Here is a 23,295-nt window from a genome sequence, read left to right as displayed (position 1 = left end):
AGAAATCAAACCTTGTAATATGTTAAATAAGGTACGATTATGATGATACTGGGAGAGAAGTTATTGTTCGGCTTGATAATATTTTTACTTAGTAGAAAATACCTTTAATTAGTAAAGTGCTGATTAAGATAATGCCATTTCTCCAATAATGGAGGTGTCTCTGTCTGTGAAAGTGTAATCAGTAAGGGGATTTTTGTTGCTGGGAGAAGTCTGAAAACTGAGCGAGGATGTGACTTCTGTCTGGTAGTCACCTATAGCTTATGCTTTCTTGGTTCTGGAGCAAGCATTGCACCTTGAACTGCATAGCCAAGCTGGTGTCTTCTCTACTTTGGCACGCAGCTGGGTCAAAAGCAGTGCTGATCTGCTTACGTGGGCCACAGTCCTCAATCAAAAGCAGTGTGAGTGCAGCAGCATATGGCCTAGTCCACCTCAGTTACCACAATGTATAAGTGGGTTTGTGTAGCTGGGAGTTAGGTGCGCATCTTGAGTGGGACAGCTCACACACAAAAAAAGAATATAATGGGTTTTGCTGCTTCTATACAGTCTTCAAGTGTATATTTTCTAAAAAAATGTTCTGAATAAAAGGCAGTTGTAAAATGGAAATATCAAAAGATGGTAGTGGACCATACCAGGTATATGACCTGTGGCCTGCATGAATTAAATATTATGCAATGCCTTTGTCCTCTAATAAGTGAGAACCTAGAAATAGAAATATGAACATTTCCCCTACTTACCACTTGCAGAGAATTTTCCTTTAGTCTAAGTGTTGGACAGTAACAAAGGGAGGTGGTTCTCTTTGGGAATTGAGCCCTTTATTCAAAATGTAGTTCAGCAATTGAGCCAAAGAGGAATATCCATTAGCTACCAGTAATAGCACTTGTATTCCCTTAGCTGGATTATAGCTGCTAAATATCAAGACATTAAAATGCTACAAAAGCCTGTGTTGAAATGGGACTAGGTACATCATTTAAATGTTTTAAATGTACCAGTTCTGATAGATAATGCTTCTCAGAACTCATACGTCAGTTGCAGATGCTGCTGCCAATTTATAGGGAAAATAGTAATCTTGTGTAGAATACACAAACTTTCTGGAAAGAATAGATGATATAAATCTATGCCTGATTTCTGTTTTACTTGAATGTGTGATAGGACTATAACCTGAGTCCCTGAGACTTCCATGTGATTTCAGCACAAAGAACAGGATGTGTGAGAGGGAGTAGGGTACTCCCGACTGGAATGTGCACCCATGAGTAGAGTAAAGACACTCAGGAATATTGAAACATCTCCCAGCAATGATATGCTCTTGCCTTTTACTATTTCTGAAATTCAGGATAAATAAGTTAAATGTTTGTCTAAAACTTTCACTCTGGCATAAACATTCTGGAGTACAACTGATAATGCAGTTAAATATTTTGTTTAATTTGAATCACTATCAAAAGTGATGAATATTTTTCTTGTCTGTCTTAGAAAGGTGAAGCTTTAGAAGCCTGTTATCAATTTGGTCTTCTCATTATTGGTTTGGCAAAGCTTTTATTTGTGGCTCTGCTTTTTGTTGGTGTTATTCTTTTTCTCCTTTTTCTCTCTCATGAGGGAACTGTTGGATAGAATCCATACAGTTCAGTTCAGTGTCCTGGAAAATGCATAAAATACGCTTCTGCCTCAGTGTGAAAGACTGAGTGGACTCCAACTACTGATGAAAGTATTTGTACCTGTTTGCATATCATTAGCGAGCACTTACTAGTCACCACACTGCTGACTGCTCTGTAAGAATGCCCTTTCTGCTGCTTTTGGTATCTTGTGATTCTCTTTGGCTACTCATTAGGCCAAATAATTCTGTCACATAACAGGTCTTTTGTATTGACTACCTGATGCATTGCCAAGGCAGACTCTGTGAAAGAATGCATGGAAGTTTATTAGGTCCTTGAACTTTTACCCCTGCGATTTTCTGTTACTTTTTTTTTTCATTGATATTGCAGTGTAACTGGTAGTGTCTGGCACATACAGAGGTCTTAGCTACTGTTCCAGGTAATGAGAAACATGTGATACTTCTAATCCCTTCTCATCAGGGAGCAAATGACAGAGGAAACATTGTTTGTGATACTCAACTTGGAGCCAAATTCTCTGAAGCTGGAAAGTGATTAAATTTCTTTACTCAAATATGCTATTTACATGACTGAAAATTAAGTGTGCATGTGTCTAAATGAAATGAGTGTCGCTGAATGGAACAATCATGGACTCGTACTGTGAGGCTTTCCCTTAACCACTGGCTACCAAGTACTTCCATGGAGGCCAGGTTTCTGTGCATCTATCTGTATGCTGTCAAACTCTGCTTGTTTATTAGACATGACACACAAGCAGCTGTGGAAAGAACTGACTGCTGTACTGTCATTTACAGAAACTTTTCCTAGCCTAAAAGTAAATTGATGAGAAAATTAATCAAGAGCAAGTAGTGTCCATCATTCAGAGGACTCTGGGTACCTTACAAATACTTTGGTGTTTATGGAAAGTACATATATATGCCACCTCTCGCCACAAATCAACAACCCAGATCCTTCAACTTCTCATTTGTCAGAAAAGATTTTATAGCTGTCTGGACATGATAATGCTGGGAATCTCAGTTACAAAGTTCGAGTCACTGTTGAGATAACACTGTTTTCTCCATGCGTGTTCTGGGAAACATGGATGCTGGCATTTCTGTGAGGTGTAGGAAATGTAGTGAAGAGCTAAGCAGCAAAGTGTTCTCATCCTTCTGGCTACTACAGGCACACAGTGACAATTTGTTGCTTTCATACCAGGGCTCTAGGGATTGACAGGCTTGGTTCTGTTGAACCACAACCCTTTAGTAACCATAATTTTGTCTAGAGATATGAATGTATCTGCTACAAACATTGACTACTTTATATGTTTTGCTGCGCAGCTTCTTGTTGGTTTTTATTAGGCCATTGTCATAATTCTTTAGTTCCTAGATTCCCTTACCCATATGCCAGTTATGGAGAAAAACTCCAGTGCTCACATCAGTGAGAAGTTTGAACTAACTATCTTGTTAAATTCATGTTATGTATTCCCTAAGTGAAGGTAAGGTGACTTTCTCCTCCCTTTGTCCATGTTCTTTACAATGCCATAGGCATTACAGTATCACACATAGCCTACAGGAAGCTACACAGGTTGCACAGACCACAGAAGATAGTGATTCCTGAACTCTTGTCTAGCTACCTTCCTTTTCCTCATGCTTTGAAACATGCAGATTGCAAAGGTATAGTGATTTAACTCTTTGTATCTTTCTATTCTGTTGTAGTGTTTCTTACATTTCCATGGAAATCAGTCAAGAATTGAGTGCTCTTAGCTGGTCTTCAATTTGTTCTCAATTCTAATACACTGCTTAGTCTATAGAAGCCTGTAATAACTGCCAAGGGAACATATGTGAGTGACATGAACAGTATTGTAGTAAGCAGCCAGCTATACTAGCATCTTAATTCATCACTCAATATGAGAGACAGTTTAGCATATGGCCAATCTCTTCAGATGCTGGTTTGTTATTTCAGATAGATTTAGGGCTATTTAATTATTCTGTTTGGGAAGTGATTTGGTTTGTAGATCAATTTATCCTTGAGCTTTTTGACTATCCTTTGGTGGTGTTCAGATCTCAAAGTTAGAGCAGCAACTGAACTGAAGTTGCTCCAAGTGTGCTGCAAGAACATTGCAAAATGCAGACATGAATTCTTCATTAGGGATTGTTAAGATCTACTCAGGTATACTAAGGATGGATGGTTGAGTGATAATGTGTAATATTTTTGCATAAGTTATGAATTTGAACTGGAAAAGTATTTGCAGATCCTATTGTGTATTTAGAATTACAGCTAAATAATTACTGAACTTCACTTTATGGTGAGAAAAATTAATGAGTATTTCAACAATAGTGTTTGCTGTTTGTTGGGTTTGGGTTGTGATTTTTGTTTGCCTTTTTACTGATTGTTAGTGCAGTTATTTGTATTCAAGTTAAATCACAACATCACCAAGGTTGGAAGAGACCTCAAAGATCATCAAGTCCAAGTTGTCACCACAGACCTCATGACTAAACCATGGCACCAAGTACCATGTCCAATCCCCTCTTGAACACCTCCAGGGATGGTGACTCCACAACCTCCCTGGGCAGCCCATTCCAATGGCGAACAACTCTCTCAGTGAAGAACTTTCTCCTCACCTCGAGCCTAAACTTCCCCCTGCACAGCTTGAGACTGTGTTCTCTTGTTCTGGTGCTGGTTGCCTGGGAGAAGAGACCAACCCCCACCTGGCTACAACCTCCCTTCAGGTAGTTGTAGATGGCAATAAGGTCTCCCCTGAGCCTCCTCTTCTCCAGGCTAAACAATCCCAGCTCCCTTAGCCCCTCCTCGTAGGGCTTGTGCTCAAGGCCTCTCACCAGCCTCGTTGCCCTTCTCTGGACACGTTCAAGTGTCTCAATGTCCTTCTTAAACTGAGGGGCCCAGAACTGGACACAGTACTCAAGGTGTGGCCTAACCAGTGCAGAGTACAGGGGCAGAATGTCTTCCCTGCTCCTGCTGGCCACACTATTCTTGATGCATGCCAGGACACTGTGAAAATATTTCAGTCTTCATTACTGGGGCTATTGGACAGAATACATTTATTTGGGAAAGGAAATACTCTGAACTGCTTGGGGTTTTTTATATAATACACAGAGAATGGGTTGAGCTTTATATAGATGTTGTTAATAATTCTGGATTCACACTGATAAAAAAGTTACATTCCTGTTGTGACAAAAGTCAAAAGCAAGTGTGTGCATTTCTTGAACTCAGTTTGTCCCACGGATTTTAAGCAAATTGTGTAAAATCAGAAAATGAGTAGTTCTGGGTGATGCCTTGTCATTGGGTTGCTCCTATAATAAAGGTGTTAATTTTGTGCAGTTGATATTCAGTCTGAGTAGTCAGGGAGAGTATAAACACGTAGCCATTCCATCTAAATTTTGCATATTATATGCCTTACTCACAAAGAAAGCAAAGATGTGATTCCAGTGTAAAACTTAGCTAAAAGTTTTGTAATGGCTATGAAAATTGAGCACTTCACAGTGAGTAACTCCTCTACCAAAGACATAAATACTATTAAAAAAACAAATCTCCTCCTTTGCCCCCCCCTCCCCCAAACCCTGAAATGAAAACAACAAAGGAAAAACAAAGCTCAAACCACTTCTAAAATCTCCAAACTTTGCTTTTCATATTAATAGCTGGGCTGATCAAATGCGTCCCTTTACATTTTAAATAGATTCTAGAGATCAAGTAGGTTAATGTTCTTCACTGGAGTCATACTGGCATTAATTCTTACTTCTTCAATTCTTACATCATCCTGTGCTTTGAGCCAGAGAGCTGACAGATGGACTTCCATAAAAAGCCAGGGTTTCATTAGATTGGCAAGTTCAACTTCCTGCTTCTTCACTTGAAGAACCAAATAGTTGGATAGTCCTGACTCTGCAGAGATCCATGAAAGATTCTGGGAGCTTGTGTCACAACTCCCATGAAATCTGCTTGGCCTCTTTCCCAACCCCTGCCATGAAGCCCTTGTAGACATGTTGTCCTTGTGGAACAGCATTTGGTCAAGCACTGTGGGTGGTACCTCAAATGAAAGCTACCAAGATACTTAAAACTAAAGTGTGCTGAAGAACAGGGTCTGTCTTTGCTCTTGTTATTTTCCAAGTAGATTAAAAAGGTATTTCTACTGTTTTTTGGTTAACTTTTTGTTTGTTTGTTTTAAATTCCTGCCTCCCCTCACCCCCAGTTTCATCTGGCAGTTTCTCTTGCCTATCTGTAGGTTTTGGCGTGAGCGATGTTGTGCTTTCTTTGGTGCTTTGCAGGCTTTTTGTTTGTTATTCCCTCCTGCTTAGCATCTCAATATTGCCTCTACCTTTAATTTATCTTCCCCCCTGCCCTTTCTGCCCTTTTGGAGCTACTTAATATTTTTCTCTGTGACAATACATGGATCTATTTAGAAAAACTGTATGACTGGATTTCCAGGACATACACTTTCTCAGGTCAGACTGGTTTGAAAAAAACTGGTATGTGTAGTACCCTTGTGAGACAGTGGGACATCATTGTTCTGTGGAATGTGAAATGCATATTGTGACATCAGTCAGTTGTGAGATATGAAACATGTGACATTGGTCAACTGTCATGTGTACCGTGACTTCATACTTCTGATGGTCCATATTGCATTTTCTGTAAGATGTAGTGTGTGCTTGGTGCCATGGGCTAGTTGTTTAGGTGGGTTGGACTGTTTGGTAGGTTGGACACGATGATCTTGAAGGTCTCTTCCAACCTGGTTTGGTTTGGTTTATTCTATAATCCTGAGATCTTTGCTATGTAGTGATGATGATCTTTGGATTGCTCCACAGTAGACCCTACTAATGTTATTTTGCTATGTAAGCATTGTGTTTATTTTTATACTATCATGGAGGTTGCTTTGTCTACCAATTGCAATTCTGTTGAATTTAATGGCTTTTTTTTTTTTTTTTTTTTTTTAAGGTATGCCACAAATTCTACCACCCAGGAAGCCCTAGCAAGGTAAAACCTTAAAAGTTCCACTTCTGTTCATTTGCTGGGTTTACATGCCAGTGTTTGTTTTGCTGTTATCCTCAATCTGTTGCTATAATATTGAGCTTGCCACTGGAAAAAACAGAGAATGTAAAGTCTTTGTGACCATCTGACCTTTTTGAGCACTCAGAATGTGTTTAGCTACTGGTTTACGCTTTTGTCTTCACTGCTTTGGAGCTTCCTCTAATTCATCTGTTTCTGTAAGCGTCTGTGTTGCTGTAGTGCACTTCTATAGTGTTCACCATCATAGACGTTTTGTTTATGTAAGCAAATAAATAGTAACCCTTCATGTGGAATCACATGAAAGGCATTATCACATCTTTGATGTGACAAGAAGTTGCTGGATAAAGACCACTCACTACAGAATGTGCTTAACAAATTCTCCGTCAGACATTCCAGATGTACTCATGACTGAAAGCAATTTCCTTCAATGTCCTTGGTTAGAAAGTAACAGCTATGTAGACTTCAGTGTTTGTGTGTGTCCTCATCAGTTCAACTGTTTGTCACTTCAATGAGAAATTACGATATGTTGCATGCTTATGCTTGCGTTAGCGGTGCCTAGCTCTGGCTTTGCCTTGAAAATACCACCTGAAACCTTCATGAGAAATGTATAGGCTTCAAATGTTAGAAATCTGGGTGCAACTCCTTTCTGATGGCCTTGGCTTTTAGTCCAGTAATGTTCTGGTATGTGCCTTTTTTTCTTTCTTTTTTTTTTTTTTTTTTTTTTTTTTTCCCTTCCCCCCCTGCTTCTTATGTCAGATTAGAATAAGGTGAACAAAATAACCAGATTTCAGAAAGTGATGTGTTTGCTCTTTTTCTCATTTTCTTTTCCCTAATTTTTTAACTCTTGTCTGGATGGCAATTATCTTAGATGTGGTCATTGACAAATTACTAGGCAAGATGTTACACAGAGAATAATAGACTTTAAGTTTCTCTGGTTTTGTGCTGCAACGGGGCAGCAATATTTCCTCCTAGTTGATACTGTCATCTATAGAAGTAAATGTGAGCACTGGGGATACTTGAGTCAGGTATTTGAAGACCTGTGGGATCATTTAACCGAATGGTGACACTGATTGCATATCTCAGTTTTGTCTTTATTCCCCGAAGGGTGGAAATTTAACTTTTTGGATATACAAAGACCTGCTTAATAGAACAAAGGCCTTTTGTTGTTCACTTATGTTGTTCACTTATCTTTTCCAATAAAAGCATTTGGTAGCAGTTTCTGCCACTTAAGTTTCAGATTTGCTGGACCTTGTAACACATTTGAAGCATCTAATAATGTAAAAAGACTCAACAGATAAATCTGTCACTCAATTTTCCATGCTATGATTTTGCAGTTTAAAGCACTTCTACATCTAGGTATTTGAATTTTGTTGCTACAAGCAATTGTATATTGCCATCAAAGCTACTGTGATTCACCTGGGAAGGACAAAGACTGGCCACAGAACTGCCATAATCTTTGTAGAAAAGAAAGATTTTTTTGATCATACTGTCAAATCGAGCAGGTGGCTGAACTAAGGTCTCCTGCTGACATTGTGACCAGTGACTGAGGACATGAACTGCTACAAAAATCTCTTGGCAATGCTGTTAGAACTTTAAAAGTGTAATAAATTTAAATAAGGCGGAAAATCTACACTGAACTGGGGAAGAACAATGATGTAGGGGAGTAAATGGCTGAAGCTGGGACTGCCTGTCTTCAGTCTCTTGCCATGTTCAGACTGGGACATCATCAGATGCCCTCTGCTGAGCCTATCACATTTAACAGAAGAAATGTCTCTAGTCTTTAATCTTCTTGGGACTAGAAGACTCTTTGGGTGCTCTAGTAAACCACTACTGACAAGAACAGAGGGAAGGATTGTTTTGGCCAAGGCCAGTTATTTGATTTTATGGAACAAAGCTTTTGAATTAAGGAAACCGAGTTTAGTTGCTAGTTTTGATCCTGCTGACATGCTGTATGTTCAAGTTGCACTGCTGTTTCCCTGTTGTGCTGTGCACATATCCGACCTAAAATTGAACTGTTCAGTTCTCTTCTTACCCTCCCTGCTTATCCTTTCTCAGCAATGAAAGGTGGGGGCAACTGACTAGTAATCCCTTTTAATGGGAGTCACCAAACTGTGCTGACCAATGGAGACCGTTTTCGTTTTTCAGTTTGTACACCGCACTGCTGCTGTGTGTTTGGTGCCTCCTGAGCTCTGTTGTAATATTAAGTTCCTATTTTTGTTCCATTAAAGGCTGAAAGTCTAGTGCTTGCTTAAAGTACGCACCCAGATCAAATTACACTGTAGCAGTTATTGTATGTCTTCATAGATGAGGCAAACACTTTTCTCGTTAAATGTCACCAACAACAGTTGAACAAGCTCATTTTAATTTTTATGATGAAAGAAAGATGGAATATAAAAATATTTTAAATAAGGTGAAGCTTAAAAATACATGAAAAAATCTAAGAAATTGAAAAGCTCTAAAACCACTTGATTTCTTCATATTGCATATTTTTAAACTGACAGTCCTTGTGTGAAAATGTAATTGCTTTCTCTTCTGCTTGACATTAAGGATATTCTTTTTATTGTTGTTCAGAGAGCTATGTCTTATTGTTATAGCTTTAACTTGTCATGACTCAATCCAAATTCCAGCATTTACTTACTTCAAGAGCTTTGAACAAGCTGATGTTCGAGATGAAAGCTTTTTTTCATTACTTAAATTGCATATTTGTGTGGGAAGAGAATCAGATGGCAGCATTTTAGAATTCTAGTTCACCACTTCAGTCATTTATGCCAGTTATCTGTCTGGTCAGGACTTTGATATATAGGCTTGGAAATAAGAGTTGGCATCTGCAGGCCTTTTTGTTTAAAGGTAAATAGAGTTAATAGAAATAGCCAGAAGAAAGGACTGGAGAAAAAAGCAAATGCCAAACTCTGCGGTTGAAATTCTTGGTTGTAAGGCAATCACTTGACACTTGGGCAGTAAGACACAATATGGGAGGTGCAAAGATGCTGGTGGATAAATGGTCCTTGCAGAAATCAGATAGAATGATTAAACACTGTTAACTGTTTACATGGTGTTTGCTGATTCAGTTAAATGCAATGCCAGCTCCTTCATATTGGTTTTTTTGAATCTGTGTTCATTCTTAGCCTTGATGCACATCAAGAACATGCATCAGGAGTCTTCTGAGCTTCTCCTGTGTGGGGTTAAAAATATAATGTAAGTGCACACCAAATGGATGAGTGTGAAATGAACTGTTTTGTTTTCTCCCTTTTTCTGCTTATGCTTATTAGAAATCCCATGAGATTCTTTGGGGCTTTATTTTTGCTGCCTTCCAATACCTGAAAGAACCCTACAGAAAGGCTGGAGAAGGACTTTTTATATGGTTATCTGGCAATGGCACAAGGGGAAATGGTTTGAAGCGGACAGAGAGGTAGGTTTAGACTGGATCATAGGAAGAAGTTCTTCAGTACAAGGGTGGTGAGATTCTGGTATAGGCTACCCAGGGAGGTTGTGGATGTCTCCTCCCTAGGGATATTCAAGGCCAAGTTGAATGAGGCCTTGAGCAGCTGAGTATAGTTGAGAGATGTCCTTGTGCATAGTGGGGTGTTTGGAGTAGATGATCTTTAAGATCCCTTTCAACCTAAGCCATTCTATGGTTCTGTGAAACAGAAGCAGAAACTACGAAGCCCTTTGATACCGAAATACCACAGGAATTATAATGGTAGCTATCAGTAACATCAGCAGTCAGTAAAATTCTGCCTTTTTAATTTCTTCTTAGTGACCTATTGGGTTTGGAATGTTTTACTTATGCAAGTTTCTTGAAGCTAACTGGGGTCCTTTTGATTGTTACTTTAGGTATTCCTGTAAGATTTTATTATATTTTTTTCTCAGTGGGAAAAAGAAAAAAGTTACAAAGACTTCTGAGTTTGGTTGTTAATGTTTTCTTTCTGCCTGCTTTTCAAACAGATTACAAATTGTATTTTCTTTTTCCCTGTAAGTCCAAGAGAAAAAGAAAATTCTTAATGCAGCAGTTTTACATGCAGAGCACTGGGAAGGAGGTTGAGGTTGCAATGTAATATTTTTCTGGCTTCCAAAGTTGGGGGCTAAAATAATGCCTTGGTGGAAGATGGCAAGGCCTCTGGGCTTATCTCCAGACTTCCATTATGTGATCACTTTTTTTTATATCTGGGCAGCACCAGTAAGAGGAGGGGTAATAAATGAACCCTCACTTCAAGCAATGGCTGTTCACAGAATCAAACAGCTGAAGGCAAGGAAAAGTTCCTGCACTCAAGCAATGCTTATGTTTCACAGCATCAAGTAATTACCTAGAAGATGGAGTGAAAATACCTAGTGAAATGTGCTGGAGGTTTCTGGGGTGCAAATAATGTTGAAGCAGTCTGCTTAATAAATGCTGATGACTTTATACTTCTTAAGTATAGAAACTACTCTATTCTGTTATCCTGCCAGTATTCTGCCTTACATCCTTGAAACAGGAGGCAGGGATGTCTTCTGCTGAAGCAGAGGGATGAGGGTTGTTGTAATGGGAGGTGTAACTTTCACTGGATTTTTTTTTTTTTCAGTCAGGCCTGAATTGTGAAAGAGTTTCATCCCTTGCTACTATACAATGAGATTGGTAGCAATCCAAAGAGTATGAGAAACTGAAGAAACATGGCACAGTGGGGGTTAACAGTGGGACAGACTGGTGAAAAGGAGGGGTTCACATCAAAATTCACTGACCAGTATGAGGTTTCAAGTTGTCCTGAGAGATGGAATGTTGCACATGTAATGCAAATCAGCAAGAAGCAGATGAAGTTGTTGGAAGAGAGAGCAGCATATAACGCTATTTCAAAGGGAAAACTAAGGGGAAAGAGAATGAGGTGGATGAAGGGCAAAAGGAAACAGTGAAGAAGTTACTTCTAGTCTGCTTTTGCAAAGAATAGAATGTTCACTGTGCATCAACAGAAAAATGAGATGCCAGCTCAAACTCTTTATGTAAATAATGTAATTGGGTAAGCATAATAAAGTGAAAGATGGAATTGTACTTCCAGAGTAATTCCTGCATCCATGTTCAGCCTGATGGGATTAATCAATCAGCAGATAAGCTGTTATAGAAAGTAAACAATGCTGTCCTTAATTTTTCAGTTACAAAAAATATTAATAACTTGAAACACCATTTGTTAGCTGATTCTTGCATTTTGAAGTTGAATTATGTACATTTGAGCTATTTCTTAGAATCATAGAATGTTAGGGCTTGGAAAGGGTGTCCGGAGATCCTCTAGTCCAATCGTGTTGCCAAAGCAGAATCACCCAGAGCAGGTCACACAGGAATGCATCCAGGTAGGTCTTGAAAGTCTCCATAGAAGGAGACTCCACGAGCTCTCTGTGCATCCTGTTCCAGTGCTCTTATCTCTCTCACAGTGAAGAAGCTTCTTCTCATGTTGATGTGGAATCTCCTGTGTTGCAGTGCTTCACAAGTGTTATGTACACTGCATGTACTTCAGACTTCTGCTTTTCTCTGAACATGTTAATAATGTCTCTATGAAGCACTTTTGACATGTCCTGGAGTTTAATAATCAGATGTGGTTAATCAGCTTGCTTGGTCAGCCATTAAGACTTTGAAAATAGGCTTCCTAAATGTAACACTACTAGCTAATGGCTGCCTGGACTGGCATACCATGGTGATGAAAGCTAAACTGGTGTTTTGGATATTAAACCTGTACAAATAGAAGCCGAAATTTGCCCTGGAAAACAAGGCCACATGCAGGTAGTGAAATGTGAACGTTACTAAAGCAGCTGTGGAAAGCTGATCTTGTTCATACCTCCTGTTATCAGAGCAAGTATTACAGTTATTGCTGAAGTTTGCCTCTCCCCAGGTGTAGGACCCTGCATGTAGCCATGTTGCACTTCATGAGGTTTGCTTGGGCCCACCTCTCAAGCCTGTCCAAGTCTCTCTGGATGCCATGCCTTCCCTCCAGCCAATCCCTTATCCAGTGGTCCACCCATCAAGTCCATACTTTTCTAATTTGATGACCAGGATGCCATGTGGGACAGTGTCAAATGCTTTTCACAAGTCCAGGTGGATGACATTGGTTGCTCCATTGGTGCTATAGCTCTATTATAGAAATCCACCAATTTCATCAGGCAGGATTTGCCCTTGGTGAAGACATGCTGATTACCACCAATTATCTGTTCATTTTTTGTATGCCTTAGTAAGGCCTTTGGGAGGATCTGCTCCATGACCTTGCCAGGCACAGAGGTGTGACTGACTGGCCCATAGTTGCCAGGGTCTTCCTTCAGATAATTGCATTTTTTGTCTTTCTGGAGTTATCCTGAGAGCTTAACTAGCGAAGTAAGTGAAGAGAAATACTAAAGCAAATTGTGCTAAGGTCAGAGTCAGAGATTTCAGTCTTTTACTGTTATTTCTCCTGCTTAGAATATGAACATATATTTAAACCAACTTTTATTATTATTATTATTCTTTTGAGATATGAAACCTGCAGATTTAAATGTGAGGGCTTCCTTCCCTTGAGAATTTTCCAATTAATGATAATGCAGCTCAAAAAGGTGAACAGAAATAAGAAAAATAGGGAAACAAATTTAAGAACTTTCCCACTTCTTATAGTTTTACTATTGTTATAGTAAAAATTACCTCTCTAGATGTCCTTCAGTGCTCTGTGGCAGTTTCATTTGTTGATGGACAAAAAGAGATTTTCTCTCTAAGATGCTTTCACGGCTGTAATAACTTACCTGCTTTGAGCTTGAAAAAAACCTTATACTAATTTGTCATATTCAAAGTTTTAAAAACAGCAGTGTTTGTTCTGAGGAAATCTTACCTGAAACTGAAAGTTGGCCAAATAAGTTTTTAATTTGCAAAGCTAAACATCCTTGGAGAAAGAAGCCATTTATAACAGTAGTGGAAAGAGTATTGAATTGGGCAGATCTAAAGATTAACAGTTTAGCTGTTCTTGTTTTGCAAACTTGATCTGGATTTGTTGGCATTAAAACCAATGCCAATGTTTTTACTTATACCATCATATGCCTTACTTGCACTCAATGACAGGTTTTTAACAGTTTTGACTAGAAAACTGCAAATTATACTTGCATGTATAGAGTCTTGCATCTGCAAAAGAGCAACCTCATGTATTAGTATAGCTTGGGGCTGATCTGTTGGAGAGCATCTCTGGAAAAGGACCTCTGAGTCCTCATAGATAACAGGATGACCATGAGCCAGCAATGTGCCCTTGTGGCCAAGAAGGCTGGTGACTTCCTGGGGTGTATTAGAAGGGGTGTGGTTGATGAGTGGAGGGAGTTTCTCCTCCCTCTCTACTCTGCCTTGGTGAGGCCTCATGTGGAACATTGTGACAAGTCCTGGGGCTCAGCAATGCACGAAGAGCCTCAGGGAACTGCTTGAAAGAGTCCAATGCAAAGTGGCAAAGATGCTTGAAGGGAGTAGAACATCTCCCTTATGAGGAAAGAATGAGGGAGCTGGGTCTCCTTAGCTTGTAGAAGAGGAGACTGAAGGGTGATCTCATTCATGTTTATGTGAAGGGTGAGTGTCAGGAGGATGAAGCCAGGCTCTCAGTGGTGTCCTATGATAGGACAAGGGACAGTGGGTGCAAGCTGGAGCAGAAGAGATTCCACATGAAAATAAAGAAAAACTTTTTACTGTGAGGGTACCAGAGCCCTGGAACAGGCTGCCCAGAGAGGTTGTGGAGTTGTCTTCTCTGGAGACATTCGAAATCTGCCTGGATGCATTCCTGTGTGACCTGCTCTGGGTGATCCTGCTCTGGCATGAGGGTTGGACTGGATGATCTTGCGAGGTCCCTTCCAACACCTAACATTCTGTGATTTTGCGATTCTGTGATGTTCTCTAGACATTCTTGGAACTTCTACCTACCATGAAAAGTTTTACTAAATGTGATGGCAAACTGCTGTTTGAAGGTCAGAGGAGCAGATCTTTCAGAATATTTGTTTCTTTAATCCTGTTTGGTATGACTAAGGAGGTACAGGCAATGATGCTTATGTTAGGAGCTTTCTGGATAGAAAGAAAGTGGTAGAAAACCCTTGAAGGATGGGGAAGCTAGAGATTCCGAGGTGGTGAGAAGCAAAGATCCTTTCAGCATCTTGCTTACCTTGCCAGTCAATTTCCTTGTGTTATCTGAGAGCTAGTGGCTGTTGTGCTCCATCATATACTACTTTAGCAGACCTTTGACTTCTACTGACACATTGAAGGGCTGAAATAATGCATGTTGTCCTCATGACCTTTTGTTGACTTTTCTATCTTCTTCAGCTTGAAAAACTGTCTGTTCTTTGAGCGGATAATCAGACCAGTAAATTGGTTAGGACTGCTAATGGGAGCCTGAAAAGAGAGGAGGCAATTACAAGCTCAAAAATCATGCTGAAAACTCCCAACAAAAACAGGAAGAAAAAAAGAAAAAGGGTCTGAAGTGTGTTTGACCAGTGCATGTATGCACCAAAAGAAGACTAGCCAGCTCACAGGACACTAACAATGCTGCAAATGGTGTAGTGTTAAACACATGTGATACAGACAGTATGGCCTAAAAGGACTGCTGAGGTTTAACCCCAGCCAGCAGCTAAACCCACACAGCCATTTGTTCATTCCACACACTCTGTTGGGATGGGGGGAAGATTTGGAAAGGTAAAAGTGATAAAATTTGTGGATTGGGATAAACACAGTGTAATAGGTAAAGCAGAAGCTGCTTGTACAAGGAAAGCAAAATGAGGAATTAATTCATCAGTTCCCATTGGCAGGCTGGTGCTCAGCTATCTCCAGGAAAACAGGGCTGCATCATGAGTAATGGTTACACCATCTCTCTGAAGGTTCCCCCTTTTCCTTCTTCTCCCAGAGCATGATGTCACATGGTATAGATATCCCTTTGGTCATTTGGGGTCTGTTGTCCCATTGTGTTCCTTCTCAACTTCTTGTGTACCCCCAGCCTACTCACACAGTGAGTGGGGTGAGAAGCAGAAAAGGCCTTGACTGTGCAAGTACTGCCCAGCGATAACAAAAACATCCCTGCATTATTGATGGTGCTTTCAGCACTGATCTGGAATATGGTCCATACCAGCTACTATGGACAAAATTAACTCTCTTCCAACCCAAATGAGCACAGCAGTGTTGTGAATGGGAGCAGAGTTCTCATTGGAAGAGTGGGTTTGTTTGATTTAGGACTGTCAGTGCAGAGAATTCCCAAAAAAACTTGATGTGTATACCCCTTGGATAATTTGTGAGCTCTAAAGAGTATTTGAGTAAACATGCACAATAAAGTAAAATACAGCTTAGAGTATTGGAGAAAATGTGTACAGTTAAGTAAAATTGTAACAATGGATTGATATCTGAGAACATTAACAGTGCTTTTAAGTGGAAATCTGGACCAGCTGCTTTTCTATGCCTACTAAGTGTCTAGTTACCTGGTGTTTGCAGCAGAAGTAGTCAAGTTTTCTTGAATCCTGAAAACCTTTTGAAATGGAGGTAAGTATCCATTAATAAGACAGTGACTTGGCAATGGGATTCTAAGAATTGGTTCCAATGATCTTTTCCTAACTCAGATTGTCTTGAGTACTATACACTTTCAGGGACTTTCTAAAAGGAGTGCTGGAATCTTTTCAGCATCTGGAGTCCCAGCAGTGAGCTTTCTGAATGTGTAAACCAGGAATCCATCAGTATCACTTAATGTCAGTTTTGATCATGGCTACTTTAATGCAATATCTTTAAGAATTAGTTTTAAATAAAATTTATCCTCCTCATTCTATTCCCTTGGAGACATCTAAATTATAATTACTGGAGTTTCTGATTCAGGGAACATGCTTTCATGTGTTTGGTAATTCTCTGGCATCATTTACAAGGTTCTTTTGAATCCTCTGGTGCTCATTGCTATTTTTAATTTTTCCCCCTCTACATTGGAGTTACCATATTTTTCATGTCTGTAATCTTATAGATTAATATGAAATGAAAAATAGTCCAAACAATTACAAAGAGCTGTTCCACACCAACAGGGGTTATTTGTTGTGTGTAGATAATGTGAAAGGAAACTTAAGCCCTTTTCTTGCAGGGACCTTCTTCTGCAACATCATGCTATTTGGTTTCTATTCCTGAATAGCTCTTCAAATCTGTATTCAGCAAGTTATTGGAGTCCTTGGAAGGGGCCACTTGTGGTAGAGGGCAGGTTGTACATTAAAATTGCAGCCCAGGTAAGCTTTCCAACAGCTTTGCGAAGCAATCATACTCAGTGCCCCTTTCACTTGTGTAATTCATGTTATAACAAAAACTTTTGCAAGATGTGAATCATTACAAAATTTCTGTTGCATTTAATGCAGCCTGATTCAGGGCTTCAGAAAGACAAAGTTATTTCCTTTTCTGCTTAAGCATTTCTGCAGTACTGTTGAAAATATTGCAGATGTGGAACTCCAGGCCTTAAGTGCACATTAAGAATTGCTTTGCATATGTAAGCTTTATATACTATAATGGCAAAGTACATCTTATTTTTTTTAGGTATTTAAATGGTGGCTTCTTTCTCCTATTCACCTTCTAGCTGATGAGAGAAATAGGAAAATACACTTGGGTTAAAGAGAATATTTTGGCCATAGTCATCTTTTACTGAATTTATTTTTTTTCTCTCAATTTTTGGATCTTTCCAAATAAAAATAATCCTTTTTATTTTGTTTTGTTAGGATTTCATCATAGAGATTAAATGAATGTCCTCCTGTGCATCTCTGAAGGGCATAATCTTGCAGTTTAGGTAACTATTTTTATAATGAGGTCTGTGCAGTAGTTCCAGACAGTAATGGTAGTTGTAGGTTGGTGTTCTCTGGTGTGGTGAGTTGAACTTTGCTGGCAATCAGATGCTCACCTAGCTGGTCTCTCACTTTCTCCCTTTAGTAGGACAAGGCACAAAACTCAGATGAAGAAGTTTGTGGAGAAAGATGAATGCCAAGAGATTGCTTACCAATTACCATCATGGACAAAAGAGTCATGAGATGGGGAGAAATTAATTTCTTGCCAATTAGAACATAGCTGGACGGTGAGATCAAAAGAAAAAGACTTTTTCCAGAATGGTTAAGTTTAATATCTTGTAATAGTAAAATAAAACTGCTCACAGATTTCAGGATCTCAAGTATAAAGAAAATCTGATACATCAAATGAAAATACTGTATTTCTGCGGATAATTTCTCTTGATCATGAGGATCTTGCGGATTTCTGGAATTCAGTTGACTTTCTGGAAGATATTTTCATGGGTTTCTTCTTTTGATTGCTTTTCCTGAGTGATAAAATAAAGATACTCTTATGTGAAGCTGGAAGTTTGATACTTCTAATACTTTTTGCTATATCCTGTTGTGTTTTATATTTAATGTCAAATGTTGTTTCAGTTGTCATAATTATGATACTTAATGGATTAATTGCTCATTTTCTGAGAAGTTGAAAATCTCCCTTTCTTTGAAAGCTTTTCTAATTTAATAACAACCCAGAAACTCAAACTGGCCTTTGGCTAAATCCATATTCTGCATGACAGATCAGATTTGGGGTTGTAGAAACTGGACAAGCAGTCATGTGCACATCCCTCTCCCTACCACTTCACTGACCTTTTTTTTTGGCAGGCTTTCGTTCTTAGCCTGAGCTTAAAGGAAGGGCAGGTTTAGATGGTCCTTGTCTGTGGGGTTATGTTTGTGTGTTTGGCATTGTGGTCCTGAAGCAGAGTTGCTCCAGCACAACTGTCCACCCCCCATACTTAAAAATCCAGCTTTTCTTATTGCTGCTGCTGCAATATCACCAGCCAAATTCAGAAGTGTATCTGGCTTAAAAAACTTACAGCTGGAGGCCTTAGAATCAAAGCTAAATTTGGGTTGTTTGGCACTTACTAGTTCAGTGAATTTGTAGGGTTATGAATAATTTGTCATGAAGACTGATACCATTTTACCAGCTTGTGAAGCTACTCCCCCTTTTTTTACTGTGATTGTCAAAATAAGCATTATTCTGGGGTATAAAGAGGCTGCATGTGCACAGATTAGCTTTATCTGTCTCTTAGCTGCCATTATCTTGCATACCCATCTTAACAGGGTTGATGTTAGGCTGCATTTAATAAACACTGATCACAGGGATGGGCTGTTCTAGGGCACTGTTGTCTGATAACCAAACTGGCGACCCTTGTAATGATATGAGACTGGAGCAGCTGGCCCAATGGCTCCCTGTGAAGGAAGCACCATGGAAAAGTGGCACATACCTGCCCCTGGCCATGGTGCTGCTATACCACCAGGGGAAAAGCAACCCTGGGAGAGGAAGCCCCAGGGATGCTTTATGTTCTCTTGTATCCAAAATGTAGACATGAGAATACACTGCATGCCAAATCTTGCAATGGTTTCTGATGTAAACGGACCTTGAAACACATGGTCTGAAATACTGCTTTGTAAGGTGTGGCTTGTTTGTCCTGTGCTCTGGTACTGTGGAAGTTTGTCCAAAATAGGCTACTCTCACTCCTGTCATTCCTTTAAAAGATTTTACTGACAGCAATATGTGTGCTTAGTGTAAAGCCTGCCATTTTAGCTGAGTAAAATCGTCTAGTTTTCTACATTGAAACTTAAAATAAATCCTATAAAATAATAGGGGGGAAAAAAGTAATGGAAGAGAAGTGAAATCAAAACCAGGATCTGTTATGAAGTATCTCATCAAGTAAATAGGAATTTACAGATCTTGGGCATAAAATATGTTCTCTTCATGGAACTATTTTCAGACACAGTTGGCAAAAAAATTAGCTTTGTGCTAGCTAACAAAATGTGCAGGTTTTTTGTGGTATGACTCTTTGTTCCTTACTTAATTTTTTTATATCCCCTTGTTGATGAACTGGAATTCTTACCAACTTCAGTTGCTGGGGGATGTTTCATGGCAAGCTGACTGCTCTCCTTCAGGGAGCACAGGAAGAAAGGTAATCTTGTTTTTTTTTTTTTTTCTCTCCCTCAGAGAAAGTTCCCAGCCACCATGGGCTTCACTTCCAGGGTTCCTTCAGTTCCATCATCAAGGGATGTGTTTGTCCTCAAGGCTCCTAAATTCAGTTAGCAAACATACGTTAAAACAATTGTCAAGACAAGACAGCATTCTTTCAATTCATGTTAGCATCTCATGTTCAGCCATGGACTTCAGTACAAAAACTAATTTTAAAACCTGAGTTGTGAAAACTTTTCCTGATAGCAAAGGAAAAATTGCAGCAGTCAATCTTTATTGAGGGATTGATCACAGGCTTTTCCTTCTTACCTCTTTAGTTGACTTCATCTTCTTCTGTAGAATATTGTTCCATGTCTGAACTGATGATACACCTCACTTTAAAAGTAGGAAGGAGATCACGGGGGAAATGCTAGCCCATAGCACAAGATTTTAAGTCAAAAAAAATCTTCAGATTGACAATTGCGTCTATATTGAACCAGGCCAGTAATCAGGCACAGTTACTAAGTGACAAACAGCACTCTATTCTCATAATCTTAGGCAAGGTAAGTGGGTTTAGGGTTGTTTTAATGCTGACGTGGGATAATGAGCCTTTACACACACAGAGCTTTGAAACAGTAGCAGATTTCTAGATAGGCTGTGATAGAAGCCTATTGTAAGGTAATAAAGTCAGTAATGGTACTATTTGAACTCTCATTTTTTAAACTAGTGTTTTGCTCCAGTTATGAAATTTGAAAAGGGTTTGAGACTGACCTCAAAACCATATTTTTTCCCCCTTGACTTTTAGTGTCTTCACAAAATGCTTCCTTTCATATTTGAAAGGAAAATATACACTGTATGGAAAAGGGGTATGTCTCTTAGGTAATTTTAATTTTGTTACAGAAGGAGGACTAGAGGACTTTCTCCCTCTTACTACAAATCCCATGCCCATCTAGATAATACTTGATTTATCCTTGAATTTTAGCTTATCAAAGGACAGAATATTGCTTGAGGTGTGAGAGGAAATACTAAGCAGTCCATCCGTGAAGTGATCTTAGACTAATGCCACAAGCTTTCATTAGATTAAACTTGTGGATTTCACGCATAAAGAGCAAGCTGGCTTTTTGTCTGCCCTGCTTCCTCAACACTCCTAGTCCTTTAGTTAAACTTTGAAGTAGTTTGGTGATTTGGATTTGGTCATTGTTATGGCAAAACAAGTCACTCTGTCATAGCTTCTTTGTAAAACCCATTGCACACAGTTACAAACAGGTTACCAATAACAAGTTATGCACCCCTTGCTTCTTGCGTGCAAGTCACTCCAACTTATAAATAGAAGTGTACTGATAGACAGAACTTGGCCTAGCTTCTTGTCCTCTTATGCGAGTTATTTAGATTTAAAAATAGAACTGTCCTAGAACTGATATGTATCAACGAGGTTGTGAAAGTTCACTTCTAGACACTGCTGTAGTTAAGCAGTAACTTACAGGCAGTGGTGTGTGTGTGTGTTCTCATCAATAATCTGATGACTTTATAGTAGTATTCATTTCAGTTTTTCAAGGACTTGTGAATCGCAGAGTGTTACACTTCTGCGTGTTGTTCTTTTGTTGTAGCTTGTTAAAACAGAGCCACATATGTATGTGAACTTCCACAAAGAAACTGTTGTGAGCATTATGAAAAAAATGCTTCTGTAAGCAGGGACTCTCTGGACAGTAGACAGTAACTGTAATTTATCAAACTGCTCGTTTGAGCATAGAAGTATTGCAGTATGTTTTAAGCATAGATTCTTTCTGAAAGGCAATGTTTCCTTAGAATAAATTAAGGTAATTCTACAGTGGTATTGCTTTGTCATAACTTTACTTGTTTGACTTGGAGATCACTTTTAAAATTTCAAATCCTCCTTGATTTCTACTGTGTTTCAAATCCTCCTTGATTTCTACTGTGTTTCAAATACTTTATTCAGATTTTATGCTCATGTAAGTGCTTTAATATGCATGAGTCTTTTCTTGAATGTTTGAAAAATCTTAATTTTTTTCAGATGTTCTAGCTTGACTTTTCTCCTTCCAGTTCAGTTACCTTAGACATTTAAATAACTGAATATGGCAAAAGCCTGGGGTTGGAAGAAATTTAATTTGAATAATTATTTTAGTATAATTTAGAGATGGACTGATATCAGCAGTCACTTGATTGAAGTTTTGCTGTGAAAGATAATTTTTGTGAGTTTTACAGCATTATCTCAAGAACTTTTTTTTTTTCCCCCTAAAGGCCTTTCCTAGGAAATCTCTTCTACATTTCTGTTAAGTACTTTTATATCTAGTACTTAAGCTTTTCCTTTTGTTACAGTGGCTTTACCTGGAGTAAAAATGTATGAAATTTCTTGAGATAAAGAAGAGGTGAAAAAAAACCCAAACCCCAAACCAGCAACCAAAACCTCTTATAAAAGGGTCTAAGTGTTGACATATGAATGATTACTTCAAATGGCAGAAGATAGATTCATTACACTCTTCTTCAACAGGGTTGCTATGGTTAGCTTAGCAATATGGGGGGGAGAGGAGTGTGAGAGCTTTTCCTACCTCTCAGAGCATCTTGTAACTATAAAATTCTTCTATTGCTTATCTGGATTCTTCCTTCATGTTCTAAATATACCAGTGCTTGAGAGATTACTCATATTTTTGGTGAAAATAAGACAGAAAACAGGAAAAAAATGAAAGGGGTTCTAAAATAAGTAGCTACTGAAGGTATTGATGGTTCAGAAATTATTAAGTGTTCTGAGTTAGGAGCAGGACATGAGTCCTAAACCCTATTAACCACAGTTTCCATCTCACAAGATGAACTCGGAGGTACACAGTGGGAACCTGTGATGTTTCTCTGTCTGCATACTTGAGCTCAGTGAGTGGTTTGAATGTGTCAGCTTTTTGACAGCTAATAGGTTGCTCTGGAAAGAGAATGTTTTTACATTTCTTCCCCCCATTGTTATTCCTGAGGAAGCATGACTGTTCTTTATAACCTTATCATTTAAAAAGTAATACAGAATGCCTTTATATGCGTCGAAGTAGCTAAGCATGCCACAAATTACAGAGACTTTCTTTTAGCCAGCCAGTTGAGTGCACCCAATCCTTAACTTGCTTTGAGAAGATTCATCTGAATTTTACTTGAATGTTACCTGTTTGGACTTATTTCAGAAAAGAATGTGTTGTCTAGGGGGAGGCACACAGAGGAAAAAAAATAGTCTTGAAAAAAGGAGGTTTGCTTTGCATAAACATTAGGATGGGATGGTCTTTCGAATGTTCAAGCACTGTTTTACCCACTGTTAACCAGCAGAGAGCACTTTAGTTTATAACATAACATCCATTAAAAAAGGTAAAATTGGGAAAGGCTGGGGTCCTTTTTCTCTGCGACAGCCATTAAAAACAAACTGCCTGTGAAACTTAAAATGCTGCTTTCGTGCATTATCAAGAGTGCTTGTGTTTTATGAAAAAATACTACTTTATCAGGACAAGTCAGTGGCATACAGTAAAATTTAAGGGAAGATTTGTGGTAAATTTTATCTGTAGTCTCTTGATAGTGCTAAATCACCAAACTTACTAGACTGATGTGGAGAAATATCTCCCTAGTTTGGAGCACCAGGTTCAGATGGTGCTGGTTTGTTTTCATCAGATGAAGACAGCAAACACAAGGACTTGTTGCCAACGCACAGAAAACAGCTCCCGTGTGATGGTGCTGTTGTGGTTGCTCACTGAAATTCATTTGTAGAGAATGGCACAATGAGAAAGCTTTGAGGTAATTAAG

At 38.9% G+C, this 23,295-nt stretch overlaps 1 protein-coding gene across 1 annotated transcript in view; it reads left to right on the top strand.

Moving 5' to 3' along the window:
- Positions 1 to 23,295, top strand: part of ANK3 (ankyrin 3) — a 385,651-nt gene that overhangs the window by 40,093 nt on the left and 322,263 nt on the right. The window contains exon 2 of the mRNA XM_068140068.1: positions 6,528 to 6,566. Coding sequence (XP_067996169.1) covers positions 6,528 to 6,566 — 39 coding nt within the window. The remainder of the gene's footprint in view (positions 1 to 6,527; positions 6,567 to 23,295) is intronic.

The sequence above is a fragment of the Melanerpes formicivorus genome, unplaced genomic scaffold, assembly GCF_026170545.1.
Source record: "Melanerpes formicivorus ecotype bairdi unplaced genomic scaffold, bMelFor1.0.p_v2 SCAF_6, whole genome shotgun sequence".
NCBI classification, from domain to species: Eukaryota; Metazoa; Chordata; class Aves; order Piciformes; family Picidae; genus Melanerpes; species Melanerpes formicivorus.
This window is presented reverse-complemented; position numbering and strand designations above follow the sequence as displayed.